The sequence below is a fragment of the Myotis daubentonii genome, chromosome X, assembly GCF_963259705.1.
Source record: "Myotis daubentonii chromosome X, mMyoDau2.1, whole genome shotgun sequence".
NCBI classification, from domain to species: domain Eukaryota; kingdom Metazoa; phylum Chordata; class Mammalia; order Chiroptera; family Vespertilionidae; genus Myotis; species Myotis daubentonii.
In genome coordinates this window covers 6,436,666-6,455,865 of record NC_081861.1, presented here as the reverse complement: position 1 = coordinate 6,455,865, position 19,200 = coordinate 6,436,666, and the positions used below count along the sequence as shown (strand labels likewise).

The 19,200-nt window shown below is 42.0% G+C and overlaps 1 protein-coding gene across 1 annotated transcript; it reads right to left on the bottom strand.

The window, feature by feature from the left end:
• Nucleotides 1–236: 236 nt before the first annotated feature.
• BMP15 (bone morphogenetic protein 15) lies at nucleotides 237–3,202 on the bottom strand. The gene is made up of 2 exons (XM_059679308.1): nucleotides 2,657–3,202; nucleotides 237–1,211 (listed from the first exon to the last, which is right to left on the bottom strand). The coding sequence occupies exons 1-2, from the start codon at nucleotides 3,009–3,011 to the stop codon at nucleotides 352–354; spliced, it is 1,215 nt and encodes a 404-aa protein (XP_059535291.1). The 5' UTR covers nucleotides 3,012–3,202; the 3' UTR covers nucleotides 237–351.
• Between the last annotated feature and the right edge of the window lie 15,998 nt (nucleotides 3,203–19,200).

Here is a 19,200-nt window from a genome sequence, read left to right as displayed (position 1 = left end):
TGTCTTGGTGGGACAATGCCCAAAATTGTACCCATAATGGACTGGTGACCTTTTTAACAAAGTCACCATGAAAAGACAAGAAAATAGAGAGGACATATCCAAAGGAACATCTTACTCAAGCATTAAGGGCTCTGACTAGTGGTCAAAACATACTGATGTTTGGTATCAGAACTGTTTTTATAACGTGAGATTATAAACAGGGAAGGAGACTGATGTAACAACACTTAAGGCAAGGAATAGAACCCATAGATTAGCTAGAGGATCACTGCAGCTTTAACACTGACATTTGTCTCTTTATTTTAAACCCTACTCCAATTTCTCGGGAAACTTAAGCTACCTGTATCTGTGCTATCACCTACATGTGCAGGCCTGGGCAATCATATTCTCATACTCCTTGTACAAGATATTCCCATTAGCCTCAACCATAAGGATGCTAATGGGAGCATACTTATAAGGGACACATGAGGGCCGAGGGACACTCTGGTTCACCAGCTCATTGACAAGGTTCTGGATGATGGCGTGATTGGGAGAATTGAGACCATAGTGTAGTACCCGAGAGCAGGCACCCTTACAGTAGTTTGGGGTATAGAGATTGGGAGCAATGATCCAGTGATCCCAGCCCAGCTGATGGAAACTGACTTGGAAATGGTGGAGGGAACACTGGTTACTTTCAGGCCCATCATGTTTCTGGGAGGGGTCAGGAATCTTAGATTTGATACTGCCTGCTTGCCGTGCCCTCCGCAAGAGAAGAGAAGAGTCCCTTTCCATAAATTCCTCCAGGCCTCCGGGTAGAAGTTTGGCCTTCCGAACACTTTTATGAGTGTCATTGAAATAGAGCAACAAGAAGGCAGTGTCCAAAGGTGAAGTGCCCTGCCACAGGAGCTCATGACCCTCACTACCTTTTTGACGCTGACACATGAAGCGCAGTCGTAGAATCCGGTGCCTCTTGTGATTCCAGAGTCTTTGCTGAACGTGTTGTGTGATATCCATCTCTGTCCAAGCTTCAGATAGTAGGGAAGGTTTTGAGGAACCTCTTCCTGAGGAAGGAAAGCCATTGGTTGGGCTTTTCTGGACCCAGGGTTCCACATGGCAGGAGAGGTGGAAGCCAGCTAGGTGGAGTTGATGGCGGTAAACCGCAGTGGCTCTGACTAGTTGGTAGGCTACCTGGTTTGGTTTCAAAGGAAAGTTCAGGGTCTGTATGTGCCGGGGGCCTGCATAAGTAAGAGGAAATAACAGAGGATTAGCTTCTTACCCCCGAGCCTAAAACTTTTTCACAAACCTCAGTACACGCAGACAGCTGTAAGCAGCCCTAAAATTAACTCAAGACCACAATAATAGCCATTGTTTATTGAGCATTAGCTCTTTAACCTGCAATAGCCTTATGAGCTAGTTATTATCCCCATTTAACAAAGAAATTAAGACTCAGAGAAGCTATGCCAGAGGACATATAGCCAGTGTGTGGTACAATAAAAATTTGAGCCCAAGTCACACCCAGCTCTACCAATTACTAGCTGTGTTAAACTAAGTTACTCTAAGTCTCAGTTTCTTCACCTATAAAATGGGTATGTTAATAGTACTTACCTCATAGGATAGTGGTATTAAGGAAGATCATGTTTGTATTTTACCCAATGCCTGGCACCTGGTAAGCTCACAGTAAAGGTTAGTTAGGGGTATGTTAGTTGTTTTGCTTGGAGGAGGGAGTGTAAATCCTGTGTGTTGTCATCTTTGAGACTAGCAAAACCCAAGTTTGATATCACAGTGTTCCCAAGGTTTCCTTGAAGTTGTTGACTATCAGCTTTCCCTAGAGAGTCCTGTACTTTAGGAACCCACTGCTGTCCTAGAACAGTGTCTAGTGAAGATGTTAAAACAGAATTAAGCATAATGAGAACAAAGACAATTCCAAAATATATTTGTTACCAAAATCCCAATGTGGCAACATGATCTAAATAAAAACAAACAAACACACAAACTACTTGGTATACAAGAATATTGGGGTACAGCATTTAAACACTTGAGAAGTTATAAACATACTTTAGAATAAAAAAAGTCTTGAGCTCAAATCCTGCCCCTGCCACCCACTGTCCTTGTGACCTTTGCAAGTTAACCTCTCTGTGCTTTAGTTTTTCTTATCTTTAACGATTAGGCTAATTGCTGTATGACAGCTAGTGATAGTAGCTGTCATTAAGGATTAAGTACAATTGATATTCACTGAGCCAGTATACAGCTTGTTTCTGTCCTTTCTGAGGCTTTGTAAATGTCCCCAATTCAGCATTCTCTACTCTTTGCTGTATTTTAAGAATAAAACATATAAACAGCCCTCCACAAGAATGTATATGGGCATTTCTCAATTACAGTTTTCAGTGATATAACAAGCAGTAAGATTTTTTTTGTAAGGTAGAAGTTGACACATCACTCAATTGCCCTGGGGTCTGGGAGATATTCCTCAGGTAGGCCCAAAGCAATTCATTCTTAAATTGGGCCTCTAAATGATAGCAGGATTGGAGCCAGCTTTTCCCAAGTTTGCCATTCTTTGAAAACCAATCCTGAGAAAACAACCTCCCTACCAGGCAATGAAACCTGACAGTAAAGTCACAGATCCTTTACACTCTTCCCCAAGATTTCTCTCCCTCCAGGATAGTATGGATTTATAACTCACCTCTGAGCGGCCTTGCTACATTGGCCAAGGGCCTCACCAGCCTCACCATGGTGGCCCCAATCGTGCGGTTCTCTCTAGGGTGCCCATGCACATCAGCTGAGCGCTGGTACAACTCCAGCATGTACTGCATGGGATGCCCTAGGACCTGTGGCTTCCTCTGCTGCTTGCCAGGTGCTTTTTCTAGCAGCTCCTGAATCGGGGGCAAGGTAGGGGCTTCAGCCAGGGGGCCAGTAGAGTGCTGCCCTACCGTTTCCATTTGGACTCTGTGTTCTGTAAAAAGCACCAGTCCCCAGAGAAGAAGAATTCTAAAGCTGCTGAGGAGGACCATCTTGAAAGGTTTGGTGTTCAACAACATATTCCAGCCCAAGCCCAAAGGATATCACTCTGTCTCTTTCCTGTCACAGAGGTAACTGCATCCTGGCTCCACAAGCACAAAGGAGAGGGCAAGAAAAAAATGAAGGCAGGTAGGTCCTATGTTGCTTCTTCTGAGAGGATCTTCTGGACCAAATGAGGTCTCCTAACTTAGCCTCTTTGCATCAAAACTAATAAAAACAGGTGGGACAAGGCAGCATGCCCCTCCTGCTCTCCAGGGCTGGTAACTAGATAGCCCTTATTCAGAGGCTGAGGTGATTTAAAAGAAGTCCATTCCAGGACCTGCTCCCTTACCTTATCCACTAGGATGAAAAAAAGCAGCACTAGCTTGTTCTGCTTCACAGCTTTAAAGGAAGTCTCTTAATCAGTCCTTAAAGGGCCAGAGGCCTCCTGCTACCACCCTACTTCCATGCAGTACTGTCTCTAGTGCAGCATTTCCCAAAATGTGATATGCTGATGACTTGTAGTGAAACTATCTTCTGTGACTGGTAAGAATACAGACTTCTGGGTTCCCAGAAGTCTGAATCTTAACAAATGTTCCAAGAAATTCCTGGTAACAGTAAAATGTGGAAACCACTGTGTGAGTTTGGCTGGTAGAGCTTGAAGATGCCTTAACAGTGGGTCTCAATCTTGGCTGTACATTAGAATCACCCGGGGATCTTTAATTATTAGGGATGCCTGGGTACCATCTCCAGAGGTTCTGATGTAGTGGATCTGGGGTGTTACCAGAGCATCACGATTTTTTTTAAAGTTCTGCAGCTGATTTTAATGTGCAGCCCTGTTTGAGTTCCTTGACTTAGAATTTTCTGGTTTATCATGGAAGGTGTTGAGATCCTGAATGGGCTTCATCGGAGAAGGCTGGGGCAATGGAAGATAAATCTGTGGAAGCTGGCTGGGAGCTTACCTAGCTTGGATGGTTAATGGGAAGCAGCAGGACTGGGTCAGTTTAGTTAAGGCTGCCCAGACCAGGATTCTGCAGAAAAATGATAGGTTGAGTTCTGGTTCTGTCCAAGGAGAAGCAGTTTGTTGGGGTTCTAAGGAGAAGGTGGGGCAGGAAGTCAAGCCATGGCTCTAGGAGATGATGCAGCAGGCCTGATTGGTAGGAGGCCTTTACCTCATACCCAAAATATCTATGGATGGGCATCCTTATGGTGAAACAGGCATGGACGTTGTAATCACACTGCGCTCCCACGATGTGCAAGTTCTGGCCTCATGAGTTGTGGAGAGGCAGCCAAGAAGCCTCTCTGTCCTCCATGTCTGCACCTCTTCCCCCTCTTCTCTACCCCCTCTTTGAATTGTGATTGTCTCTTATTAGCTGTAATTTAACTTCTCCAAAGCAAATCTCTTCATTTCCCTGAGCCACACTCTCCTCACCTATAAAATGGAGATAACATGTTTTATCTCACAGGTTGCTATGAGGATACAAAGAAATAATCTATGTTCATGGCACAAATCATTAGACACAGGATGGATATCACACAACACATTGGCTACATGCTCAAAATTATTTGTTCCTTTTCCTTATTTTTTCTAACGTGGCATTGGTCCCTGGCATGTACACATGCTTTACAAAACAAAAGGCCTGGGCTTACGGGTCTTTTAGGTCTGGACTCAAATCCCAATAATAAAACACACACACACACACAAAATCCAAAAGCCAACCATTAGCTGGGTGACCCTAGTGTGAGTTATTTCATCTGAATTGTTAGTTCCTTTAGAACAGTGGTTCTCAACCTTGGCTGCACATTAGAATCACCTGGGAATCTTTTTAAAATCCTGATTTCTGGGCCTCATCCTCCAGAAATTCTGTTTCTTTGTTACTAATGTTGTGACCCCACCCCATAACAAAGAAACAGAATTTCTGGAGGATGAGGCCCAGAAATCAGGATTTTAAAAAGATTCCCAGGTGACTCTAATGTGCAGCCAAGGTTGAGAACCACTGCTTTAGAAAGTTGTGAGAATATTGCATGCATTTGGATTGCATACAATAATATACAAGTTAAGGATCCAAACAGATGATTCACAGTAGGCAAAACCTGATTGGCAAGAACATACAAAACAATGTAATGGGAACCAGGAAAATGCAATTTAAAATCACACGAGATACAATTCCACACCCATTGAGTTGGCAGCATATTAAAAGGGTGATGCTATTAAGTTCAGGTGAAGATATAGAACACACGTAACTCTCTTACACTGCTGTTGGGGAAGTGACTTGATACAATCACTTTACAGAGCAATCTGCATTATCTCTAGTAAGGTTGAAGATGTATCATTCAGCAATACCAATGCTAGAGCAGTAGCTTTTAGAAATTTTTGTCTGTGGCTCACAGCAATAAATACATTTTACATTGCTACCCAATACAAACATAAGCACACACACTAACACATATGTACTTGAAATAAACGTTTTCTGAAGCAATATTTATCCTTACGACATATAGGGAGGGGTAATATATATCATAATGGGTAAGAACACGGCTCTGAAGCCAGAATCCTGTTTAAATTCAGCTCCACCATTTATTAGATTGAGCTTGAGCAAGTTATTCAACTTCTCTGTGCCTCAGTTTTCGCATCTGTAAAATGGAAACCATAGCCTCTCTCTGCTTCAATTTTCTAACATGTAAATGAGATTAATCAAAAGACTTACCTCAGTATTTTTGTAAGGATTAAATTAGTTAATATACATAAGGCATTTAAAGGGGTGCCTGGCACAAAGTAAATTCTAGACACAGGTTAATTGTTACTAAATTTGACGCAAGTTGTGCTCACCAGAAAGTTTGGCTTTCTCTGATGTGCTAGTTCTGGCCTCATGAGCTGCAGAGAGGCAGCCAAGAAACCTCTCTGTCCCCTTGGTCTACACGGCTCCTCCCTCCTCTCTTACCCCCTTCTCTGCTGCCCCAACATTCTCTTTGGCCCTTGACCTCCGTCTGTTACCAATTTAAACTTCCTATTTTTCTATTCAACATAGCTAAATAAAAGAACAAGTTGTCAGGACAACTATCAAAGGGTCCATATAAGAGTTTTGGGTACAGTTTTCTTTGATGTTTCAGTGGTATTGGATTGGGATTACATCTGTCAAGAACATTTTTCTGCCATCTCTTAGTAATGCGATTTTGACATAGGATCAAAAGAAGTAAAAAGAAACAACATATTACACTGGAAAGAGTGTGATTTGGGTTTGAATTCCTGGTTCTGCTTGTTATTGGTTGTTGCTTAACCTCTCTGCTTCTCAGCTTTCTTAACTGTAAATTGGGGATATTCTTTACTTTCCAAGGTTATGGTGAGATTTAAAAGAGATAATGTATATAAAGTACCTGACACATAGATAATGCTAAGTAAATGGTAAAAATTTGCCATTAGTCGCCTATGATTTAAAAGTATATATAAGTGTATCTGACCAAAGGAAATATCTGGTCAGCATTCATCTAAAGTTCAGCTGAATTTTTATTCCATCCCTTCACCTGACAGGGCTTCAGGAGACTCAACTGATTGAGTAGGCCAGCTTTCTTATATTCAGAAAAAGATCCCAAAAGCAACCCCATTCTTACCACTAGAATTTAAAGAAGCTAATATGATTATTTCTTGGAAATGCCCTCTGGTGGGCCCAAAGTATGATACTGCCCCATATCCTCAGAGGAGGGCACCAACTTTCTTTTTAGCCTTATGGTTACAGGTGTGGGGTGAGGTGGAGGGGCAGGTTATAGGTGAGTGGAACAGGGTCAACTAAAGGATATTTTCCAACCCTTCCTGCTTTAGAAAAGCCAGTATGTGGTAAACAACTAATTGTATAAATTGGACACTGTAGGAGGTGATTATTGACATGACAAAAGGGGTTCTTGAAACAGCAAAATGGGTCACCCCAAGTTGCTTTGAGCAGCAGGTACCCTTAATATGTGGTGTGGGTTAACTTTTGAAATTCTAATGTGTTGGGCATACTAGTAAAGTGCATGAAGTTTACAAAAGAGTAAACTTTTATCTAGTTTTGGGGAGGATGGCTATTTTATAAAGTATACATGTATAAAGGATTCCTTCTTTTACATTATTATAATTCACATTTTCTTGCAATTATATTCATTCAACAAATATCTAATTAAGCACTTTCTTGTGTTAGAAAGTAAGGGTCTAGGGCTATAGCTAGGCTGCGTGGGTTCAAATTCCAGCTCTACCACTTAACTAGCTTGGGAATTTTGGGCAATTGACTTGATGTTTCTGTGCCTCAGTCTCCTCATCTATTAAGAATAATAACATTGCTTTAGAGGACTGTTGTGAGGATTAAATGTGTTAATTTACATAATAAGCATACAGTGTTTTAGACACTATATTAAACCCTGAGACTACAGAAAGTAATATGACAAGTCCTCTATCTTTAGCACTCCCAGGCACTATACTAAGCACTGAAGTAGGTTGGTAGATACTAACAGAAAAGCTTCTATTTCAAGAAGATAACAACTTTCATAGTGACATAAAAGATAGGAACCATTTCCCCAAGCCACGGCATTTTCTTTGATTACTGTTCTAAGTTCTTGAAAAATTGACCTATTTTCTATATATGTTGTTTACAAAATCATTTTCTACAAAACAAAGATTATAGGGAGGGGGTTAGGGTGGGTAAAAAAGGGGAAGGGAATAGATGTACAAATTTCCAGTTATAAAAGCAGTCATGGGGATGTAAAGTACAGCATAAGGGATATTGTCAATAATATTGTAATAACTTAGTGTCAGGAGGGTACTAGACTTACCAGTATGGTCACTTTGTAAGTTATATAAATGTCTAATCACTATGTCGTACACCTGAAAGAAATATAATATTGTATGTCAACTGTATTTGAAAAATAAAATAGTATATTATAAAAAACAGAGATTATAGTGTATTTTTAGAAATATTTAGTAATTTGATACTAGACTACATCCTTTTATATTATATTGTATCTCATTTTATCTTCATATCAACTCTGTGAGTTAAGTGTTGTTATTCTTATTTAAAGATAAGGAAATTTAAGATAGGAAAAGGAAACTTGCCCAAGGTTGTACAGCTCTCAAATGATGGAGTCCACTGGGATTTGGTCCCCAAGTTGGGTTGATCTTAGAGACCCTTTCTTTATACTTTATACATCGCTATGTAAGCTGACAATAAGCTTTTAGCCTCTTAACAAGACTCAGGTACTCTATAAGATAATCTCACAGAGATTCTGGAAAACAACACTAAAATATAAGTTCTGTAAAATCAATGATCATGTCCATCTTATTTATTATAGGTACTCAATAAATATTTATTGAACAAATCGTTGCAGTAGGAGCTTATTATTCTTGCCAAAATCTAGGCTTATGGGCAGACTTTTGTTGGACTCTTCTTGTAATGTGTCCTCAGAGAAGGCTCTCCTGAGTTTTGAGGTAGAAATGAAACAATCACTTCTCCCACCCTGTGCATTCAACTCCTTTTTTCAAAAAAGTCATTATTGCCTGTCTTAATAAGTCCTTGTGACTCTCACCATTCCTACTGATGCCAGAGGCCCCAGTAAAAGAAGAACCGACTTTTCCATGCATGAGCTGCAAGAATCACTGCTCACAGCATGTGGTGTCCAGCCTCCCTTGTCTGAAGGCCAGGAAAGGTCTTCTTTACTTGCAGTACATTCAGGTCTAGACTCTTAGGTAGCCAGATTAACCTTGGATCATAGACCCTGAACTAAAACACTTATCAAGTTCAATGGTGTGCCAAGCATTATGGGTGTATTATAGTGGAACCCAGTTCAGCAAGGAAAATATTTGTAATGGTCCCCAGGATGTAGAAGATCCATATAGCTAGAGTACAGAGAAGAGATTGTGGGAAAGAGTTTCAGGTGATGATAGAATGTAGGAGCCAGAATATGCATGGCTTTGAAAGGGCTGCTGCTAGCCTTTGTGCATCTTTAAAAAATATTTTTGATTTCAGAGAGGAAGATAGAGGGAGAGAGATAGAAACACCAATGATGAGAGAGAGTCATCAATTGGCTGCCTCCTGCATGCCGCACACTGGGGATTGAGCCTGCAACCTGGGCATGTGACCTGACCAGGAATCGAACTATGACCTCCTGGTTCATAGGTCAACCCTCAACCACTGAGCAACACTGGCTGGGCTGTGCATCTTTTTGACAATTAAAACAAGAGTGCACAAATTAGAAAGAGATAACCCTTCTGAGTGGACACAACTCTCTGCTGGATTTCAGCCCTCACATGCCCCCTTGACAGGGCACCTTTGTGTAGTGCACTAGTTGCACAGCCATTTGTAATTATCCTATTTGTAAGGCTTTTGGCCTTCTCCGTGCTTTAGCCACACTGGCCTTCTGGTTATCTTTCAGTTTTCCCAACAAACTGTAGTACCTTTGTCTCAAGGTCTTTACATACACTACCTACTATGCCTGGAATACTCTCTTCCCCTCCCATTCCCCAGAGTATGTCCACTTAGCCTTTATATCTCAGCTAAAGTATCACTTCCTTGAGGATGCCTTCTCTGAATCCTTAGGTTAGATCTAAAGAGTATTTGAAGAGGATCTGCAAAGATGATGACACTTGAATTGGATTATTAGTTATAAGTAGGATTTTAATGGATAGACAAAAGAAGATATGCCATTCTGGAACCAGAATATTTCAAATATTGCCCCCAAAATTGTAAGAAGGATGGATTGAAGAGATCTTGAAAGGTTTTGCAAAGCAGGACCTAAAGAGCAGCGTCATTTCTACTGTGGGACATTTAGGAAGAGCTGGGCAGCAGTTGTAAGGAACAAAATCAGATACAAGTCATGCCATCTGAGCATATACTGGATCCTTTGTGCGTGTGTTATTTCATTAACTACAACTGTGAAATAGGCATGGGCATTCCTATTTTACAGAAAGAGGAATTGAAGTTCGAAGCAGTTAAGTGATTTAACCTGGATAATATAGCTATAATGAAAGGCAGATTTGCACTCAGATCTTCTGACTCCAGATTCAGGGCTTTTCTTATATCTTTGAGGAGTCTTTACTTATGTTCTTCAGGACTCCCAAAGCCTGGCTTCCCATTCTGGGTCTTCAGAATTTGGTTTTCAGCATAAGAATAGAGAAGCTTCTATCCAAATGGTCCCTACAAGAGCTCTCATGATGTTTCTGGGATCCTTAGGCTGGCGGGAATGTCCAAAAAGGGATCTCTGGGGATAGCAATTTAGAAACAAAACCTTGGAAACTTTAGCATAAGAGTGCAAAATTTTAACTCTCATCATTGCTTATAGATCATATCACTCCTAGGCAACCAGAAGGGTATGTTTTCTTTTAGCCAAGTATGCAGGTAAGAGCTAGTGATGATATATTCTGAAGATCCTTTTGGCCTCAGAGACAGCATTAGCTGGTGTAGCTTTTGGAGTTTTTGGTCATTCCTGGATAATCAATTTGTTAGTATTTTTACCACTGGCCATATTTCCATTCTCTGGCCTCCTTCCCTCTGATCCCAGTAGCCACTTGTATTTTTTTGTTATTTGATACTATAGCAAATGACTAGGTAATCGAATTCCTGCATTAGAGGTAGAGGGACTGTCATTCTGAATGTCCCACAGAGACTGGTTGCATAAGTATAATCCATTTTCTAATGCATATCAACTTCACATGGGTTGGGCATGGCTGAATACCAATAGAACCTGGGCAGAACAACTAACATTCTGGATGGCTTGGGACAGAATAAAAGGAAGTTAAGAGTGGCCTCACCTAGCCAGAGTGGCTCAGTGGTTGAGTGTCAACCTATGAACCAGGAGATCAGGGTTTGATTCCCGGTCAGGGCACATGCCCAAGTTGCGGGCTCAGTCCTTGGTGGGGGGCATGCAGGAGGCAGCCAATCAATGATTATCTCTCATCATTGATGTTTCTGTCTCTCCCTCTCTCTTCCTCTCAAATCAATAAAAATATATTTTAAAAAAGAGTGGCCTCTTCATAGACTCAATAGCTATTTTCCTGTTCTACAAGTCTACAAGCTCTGCCCTCGACTCAAAGCCAGTGTAGTTAAAAGTGGTCAAAAGATACAAAATTCCTGTTATAAAATAAACTAGAGGCCCAGTGTGTGAAATTGCATGAGATCCAGACCCACCATGCTGGCAGGACCCCAGACCTGCCCTGCACAAGCCGTGAGCCCCACCTCTGCTGCGCGAGCCCTGCCAGCCCTGTGCGAGCCCCACCTCACCACGTGAGCCACGAGTCCCGGCTCGGGAGAGGTGCTCCATGCACCTCCTGGTGACCAGTTGTTTAGTTGTTCTGCCATTATGGCATCACAACCACAGGCCTTTAATGATATAGACTAGAGGCCTGGTGCACGACATTCACACACTGGGGGGTGTGGGGGTCCCTCAGCCCAACTTGCACCCTCTCCAATCTGGAAGCCCTCAGGGGAGCCCTCTCCAATCTGGGAATTTCTGTCTGTCTTTGAAATCATATGAGCAAATTGTCTGAGACCCCAACTCAGATTGGTTTGTTGCTCACAGAATAATAGAGGCATTTTTTTTCTTTGCTTCATTGGTGGAGATTTCCTGGAAGCTTTAGGATATCTTCCCTTTAACTTTTCCTAGACACTCTGATTTTACTTATATCTCTCACCTTTGCTTTCCCTCCACCCCCCACCGCAACAGTAACTTGTTCCTAAACTCTAGATCCTCCTGCCACCAGAACTATGATTCCCAGCATTCCTGGTGCTCCCCATGCTCTGGGCTTCCGCTTCCGGTCCTGGGGCTGCCACCAGAACTACTATTCCCAGAATTCCTGGTGCTCCCCGTGCTCTTGGTTTTCCCTTCCTGCTCTGTCTCCATCCCATGGCCTTCCACTCTGCCAAGTCCTCCAAGCCGCCAGCTCTCTCTCTCTGCTCTCCGTCTGGCTCCTTGGGGAGCCAAGTTCCCCAAGATGCTCCACTCTCCGCTGGCTCTCCTGCTCTGGTCTCCACCCAGCGGCTTGCGGGGAGAGACAGAGGGAGCCACGTCCCCCCAAGCTGTTTGCTCTCCTGCTCTGCTCTCCGCCTGGCACCTGTGTATGCAAATTAACCTGACATCTTTGGCAGGTTATTTTGCATACTCACTCCTGATTGGCTGGTGAGTGTAGCAGAGGGATGGTCAATTTACATGTTTCTCTTTTATTATATAGCACTAGAGGCCCCGTGCACAAAAATTTGTGCACTCGGGGGGGGGGTCCCTCAGCCTGGCCTGTGCCCTCTCACAGTCTGGGAACCCTCAGGAGATAACGACCTGCTGGCTTAGGCCTGCTCCCGGGTGGCAGAGGGCAGGCCCAATCCCTAGGTGCAGCCCCTGGTTGGGCTCAGAGCAGGGCTGATTGGGGAGTTGGGGCGCTGCCTCCTGTCATGCACAGAGCAGGGCGGATTGGGAGGTTGCGATGCCACCCTCAGTCACGCTCAGGGTAGGGCCGATTGGGGGGTTGGGGCACCACCCCCTGTCACGCACAGAACAGGGCCAATCAGGGGGTTGGGGCACTGCCCCCTGTCACTCACAGAGCAGGGCCCATGAGGGGGGTTGTGGCCCCGCCCCCTGTCACACACAGAGCCGCAGGGCGATCAGGGGGTTTGGGCGCTGCCCCCTGTCACGCTGATCCTGGTGCTGGGAGGCATATTACCCTTTTACTATATAGGATAGAGGCCTGGTGCACGGGTGGGGGCCTGCTGGTTTGCCCTGAAGGGTGTCCTGGATCAGGGTGGGGGTCTCGCTTGGGTGCCTGGTCAGCCTGGATGAGGGGATGATGGCTGTTTGCAGCTGGTCACACCCTCTTCAGGGTGGGGGTCCCCACTGGGGTGCCTGGCCAGTCTGAGTGAGAGGCTGAGGGTTGTTTCCAGGCTGGCGGGTGACTGAAGCTCCCAACCGCTCCTTTTTTTCTTTTTCTTTTTATTCTGGGCCAGCTTTAGCTCTGAGGCTTGTCTCCAGCTCTGAGGCCTTGGCTGCTGAAAGTAGGTAACTGGTTTGTTTGGGTTCTATAATTGAAACACCGTTTCAACTCCAGCTCTGAGATCCCGGTTGGCTGAAAGCAGGGATCTGCATTTGCTCTATAATTGAAACAATGTTGTGGTTCTGCTGGCTGAAGCCCGGCTGGCTGAAAGCAGGTTTCTGGGGTCTTGTTTAGCTTCTATATTTGTAACAATGTTTCAAACTGTTAGCTCAGAGGCAGGCATCGGCAGGCGGGGAACATTGGCTTCCTCTGTTACTGAAGCAAGCAAGCCTCATGTTCGCTTCAAGCTGCCTGGCTACCAGCCGCCATCTTGGCTGGCAGTTAATTTACATATCACCCTGATTAGCCAATGGGAAGGGTAGCGGAGTGACAGCAATTTGCATGTTTCTCTTTTATTAGTGTAGATAATTATGTATCCTGGGTACGTAATGTACAGCATGGTGACTGTAGTTAACAAGACTGCATTGCATATTTGAAAGTTGCTAAGAGAGTAGATCTTAAAAGTTCTCATCACAAAAATTTTGTAACTATGTGTGGTGGTAGATGTTAACTAGATTTTTTGTGGTGGTGTTTTCACAATATATACATATATCAAATTACTATATTGTATATCTGAAACTAATATAACGTTACCAGTACATGTCAATTATATCTCCACTTTTAAAAAGGGAAGCACAGAGTTTGGTGTTGAAAAGGAAAAGACCTAGAACTTGGATCTAAGGCAAGCACTTGAAACTAACAGGGGGGAGGGGGGGGGATAAGGAATTTTTTTAGAATGGTCACTTTCTTTAAACAAATCCTTGCCACTCTCTAGTTGAGCCATATAGGGCTAGAAATGCCTTTGTCTTACTTTTCATTTTTGGTGTCAGGAAGAAAGTGCACAGGTGGATGTTTCTCTTTCACTGTCCATAAGAAGTGTTCTCTTCTCCTACTACTGTGGCTAGACTTCTGGAAAGACCAGAGCATAAACCACCATGGATGTGGGAGCCAGAATCTGAGACACAAAGAATGGGGATCATGAGGTTTGAAAATAAAGATTGCTTGTCTCTTCTTTCCTACCTTAAACCCTGAGCTTTACTTCTCCATTTGGGCCATAAGGAGAGTCCAATTCCATCTCTCATACTGAAACTGAAAGTTGAAGAAAGCAAACTTCAAACAACCAAATTAGCCCCAGATAAATTGTTTGCATAAACTTGGAGAAAACTCAAAACTCCAGAGAAATTTCTAAGCAGCTTCAAATCTTTTGGGTTCTCAGGAAAATCTAGCAAACATTTTATGGCAAGCATGTCAAACTCACGACTCACAGGCTGCATGCGGCCCACAATGAATATTTTTGCAGCCCATTCAATATATCGGTGTGAGCAGTTATTTACAGTTATGAAAGGAAATAAGTCTCCTGTCAGATCCAGAATTACTGACGTCAGTTTTGAAAGTAATCACTGCGAACAAGATTTTCCCCAAAGTAGGAAAGATAGTAGCAGAGAAGAGATGCCAAGTGTTAGGAAGAAAACATTAATTTTATCATTACTCTTATTATTTTTTTAATACTATACTTTTTATTATTTTTTTAATATTATACTTTTGGAATTAAACCTACATCTCCATGAAAATTGAAGCTTTTGGGTTTTTTTGCAGCCCACATAAACTTAAACCTTGTTTATTTGGTCCGTGTTAGCCTTTGAGTTTGACATGCTTGTTTTATTGTGTTTGTTGTTGTCTCTTCTCAGGTTAAAGAAAAGTTTGTAGAAATCCCAGGGAGAGGCCTTGGGTCAAAAAGAGAATAAGGGAGGATAATAACTCCAACTTGGAAAATGACTGTAAAAATGATTGGGAACTTTATTGAGGATGTCACTGTGTCCTCACGGTTCTCAGTCTTTCAAAGTATCCATTCTGCATAGAGACGCTCCTAAACTCAGAAGGCCCTTCCTCTTTAACAGAAGAATATATGCTCTTTGAGAAAAATTTGTATTCATATGTATATTCACTGAAGGAACATTTATTAACTATTTCCTAGGTGTCAGTTCTGTGTTGGGGACACAGAAGAGCAAAATACTAATGATAGTGTCCCTGTCCTTGTGAATTTTATAGTCCAGTGGGGGAGGCAGACATTAGACAACCTTGTAGACAACCTCACAAATGAATAAATATTTAAAATTGTAATGGAGTGCTATGAAGAGAAATTTTGGGCCTCCCTGGGAACATAACCCAGCAGGAGATGAAGGTGAGATGAAGGTATAATTTAATCATATGGGTCCAGGAAGGTTCATCCAAGGAAGTGACATGTAAGTGCAGACATAAAGGTTAAGGAGGAGTCCACCAGGTGAAGATATGGGAAAAGAATAGTCTGGGAAGAGGACACTCTGAGTGGAAAAAAGGAGGAAAGGAAGGAAGGAGGGAAGGAAGAAAGGAAGGAAGGAAGGGAAGGACGTAGGGAGGGAGGAAGATAGAAAGAAAGAAAGAAAGAAAGAAAGAAAGAAAGAAAGAAAGAAAGAAAGAAAGAAAGAAAGAAGAAAGAAAGAAAGAAAGAAAGAAAGAAAGAAAGAAAGAAAGAAAGAAAGAGAGAAAGAAAAGAAGGAAGGCCTGGATATCCTCAAAGAATTGAAAGAAGTGAAGTTTGGCATGGGCATAGAACATAAGATGAGGCCGGAGAATTTGGCAGGAGTCAAACTACGCAGTAACCATTTGGACTATATCAATTATTTTGTATTTGGGAGAGGAAGAATTAAAAACTAATTGAATTCGGGTGTGCTCCACTGGAGATATGGTGGTCCTTGTTACTGAGTTGCGGAGCACTGGGAGAAGAGCAAGTTTGGAGAGGAGGGGAGATAATGAGTTTGAGTCTGGATATTGTAATTTCAAATGCATGTCATGTAGGTGATTGGATATACTATTTTGAAGTTCAGACGTGAAATCTAGAAATACAAACAGAGTTGTTGGCATATACATGATTATTGAAGACATGGAAATGGTTGAGTTTATCTAGAGGAGAAAATTCAGAGTGATAATGAGAAGGCCTAGGCTGACACTTAGATAATTCTAGCATTTTAAGGTTGAGTAGAGGTAAGAAGGCCAAGGAGGCAGGAGAGCCAGGAGGATGCTGGGACCAGAAGATAAAGATAGACAATGTTTCCAGAGGTAAATGATTAACTGTATTGAATTAGGCACAGAAGTAAAGAATATGAGAACAAATAAGTGGCCATTGGCTTTAGCATTAAGGTCATTGATAACCTTAGTGAGAGCTGTGTTTGGTGAAGTAGTGGTAGCACTAATCAAATTGTACTGCATTTGGGTTTGGGAATGAATAGGAGGTGTGACAATGGAAAAAGTCAGACTAGAAATTCCTTCCAGAAGTGTGGTTGTAAAGGAGAGAAAAGAGACAAAATGGTAGCTAGAGAAGTGTGACGGATCCAGGAAGTTTTTTTTTTTTTTTAAATGGGTGAAACTCATGAGTACTGATGGAAAAGCATCATGTATCAACTCTATTTTTCACGCCCTAAAAATCAGAAATTAGTCAAGATCAGTCTGTAGATAGAATGCTTGGGTCCACTGCCAACAAAATAATACCCCTTGGGGTATTCTGATCAGAATCATATTCAAATCATACTGCTCTCAGTTGCTTTTAAATAAGCGACACTTTAGTTTCTCTGATGGCCCCTAAAGAAAGAAGGCTTTTCCTGTAATGTTTATAGGCTAAGGCTCTGTTTTTCACTTGGATAATATCTTGTAACTGTCTTTAGTTTTGCTCAACATTGTCCCAAATGTGACTACTTGAGTAACCTTTGTAAAACACACATCTGATCATGTCACTATTCTGCTTAACACATTTCAACAGTTCTCTACTACCTTCAAGATAAAGTCCCAAATTCCTCAGAATGACAAGCAAGGCCCTTTCTGACCTCTCCTGAATCTATTTCTCAGGCCTGATCTACATTTACATGCATATTTGCATCCTACACTCCATTTAAGCCTGAGTATTAACAATTCATTGAACCACCAGTCAAGCTCTCCCTTAGTTTTCCTGCGTTTTCTCAAGCTGTTCCCCTTGTCTAGAATGCCTTCAGCTGAAGTACTCAACAACAAAAAAAGACCCGTTAAATAAGTAAATAAGTGAATGAATCAATGCTTTTACCTCAATTTTCTTGGCCATTTTTGAGAGAGGCTGTGTGGCTGTCCATGGTAATCAGTGGGATATTTGAGGAAGTTGGAGGACAGTCATGTGGTAGGATTTCAGGGAATCATTGAGATCCTCACTGCATTCAACCATCACTTCTGTTAGCCTATCACTGAACCTTATCCCATGAGAGTTTTATTTCCCTGAGCAAGGGCTTGATGTTACTGGAATTCTCTAAGGGAGGGAGGAGTGCTGAAAAGAAAAGAGGGGATCAGAGAGAAAATTGCAAGTAAGAGGCACCGGCAGGAAACAGCCAACACTACCTCTTTGCCCAGAACTTATGCTGTGATTGCACTGGAGCAGAAACAAGCCAGTTTGGAATATAATCAAGTGCAGGGAAATGATTAATTTAGAGCCTAAAATACTCTTTCAGCAATTTTGAATTATCCTGTTGTTGAGCTAAAAGGCAGATTAAAATCACTTATACTTCCCATCCCAGATGCCCAAGGTAGAGAACTAAGCAGAATTCAGCAGGGGGGTTGGCTATTTCCAGAGACAGATCATTTCTAGTAAAACCCTTTGGGTTTTAGAAGACAGGGTGTTGGTAGATTAGGATTCTATATCAGAGCCAAGTCAATAGGACAAATAGCTCCAGAAACTCTCAGGTTTTTCATAGTACCTGTGGATGGAAGGAGAGACCTGGCTCACAGATATATCAAATCTGGTGAGTAGGCAGTTACCTCCTCTTTTGTCCACTTTCAGGACTACCAATAAGGATACCAAACGCACCTAGCCTGCTGAGCTTTTCTGGAATGTCTAGGATTAGTGTTTCTGGGAGTCCAATATCACAAGTCAAAAGATTTCTACTCTTCTACAAGAACCTGGATTAGAACAGGAAGTGAGATGTAAGAAAACTCCATTGTACTTTCCCTCTATACTCTGCTCGCTGTTAACTACTAAACCTACCTTCCTTCCATTGGCCAATTTTGTTAGTTTTTTTGAGGAAAAAGAAAATTGAAGAATTGGATAGAAGACAAAGCTTAGAATTCAAAAATAAAGAACAACTATTGTATGTCAACCGTTTTTTCTTTTTTAAAAAATAGATCTTTATTGTTGAAAGTATTACATATGCCCCCTTTCCCCCATTGCCCTCTCTCTCCCCTTCCCCTCAAGCCTTCACCATCCACCGTCTGTGTCCTTGGCTTATGCATATACACATATGTGTTTATTGGTTGATCTCTCCCCCCCCCTCCACACTATCCTGCCTTCCCTCTGAGGTTTGACAGTCTGTTTGATGTTTCTATGTCTCTGGGTCTATTTTTATTCATCAGTTTATGTTGATCATTACATTTCACATATGAGTGAGGTCATGTGATGCTTATTTTTCTCTGACTGGCTTATTTCGCTTAGCATAATGCTCTTTAGGTCCATCCATACTGTTGCAAATGGTAACAGTTCTTTCTTATTTACACCTGCGTAGTATTCCATTATATAAATGTACCATATCTTTTTAATCCACTCATCTGCTTATGGGCACTTAGGCCGATTCCAAATCTTAGCTATTGTAAGTTGTGCTGCTATGAACATAGGGATGCATATATTCTTTCTGATGGGTGTTTCTGAGTTCATGGAATATAGTCTTAGAATGGGGATCACTGGATCAAATGGTAATTCCTTTTTTAATTTTTTGAGAAAAATCCAAACTGGTTCCACAGAGGCTGCACCAGTCTGCATTACCACCAGTAGTGCATGAGAGTTCCCTTTTCTCCACATTCTTGCCAACACTTGTCATTTGTTGATTTGTTGATGTTAGCCATTCTTATAGGTGTGAGGTTGTACCTCATTGCCATTTTGATTTGCATCTCTTGGATGATCAGTGACTTTGAGCACTTTTTCATATATGCCTTTTGGCCTTCTGTATGTCCTCTTTCAAAAAGTGTCTATTTAGGTCCTTTGCCCATTTTTTGATTGGATTGTTTATCTTCCTTTTGTTAACACATTGTATGCGGGAAACATGTTTACACGTTTTACGTATTTATACGTTCTACCAGTGTAGTAGAGCGCGGGACACGTATTAATACATTTTTTATAGACTAGCGGTAGAATGCGGGTAACGTATAAA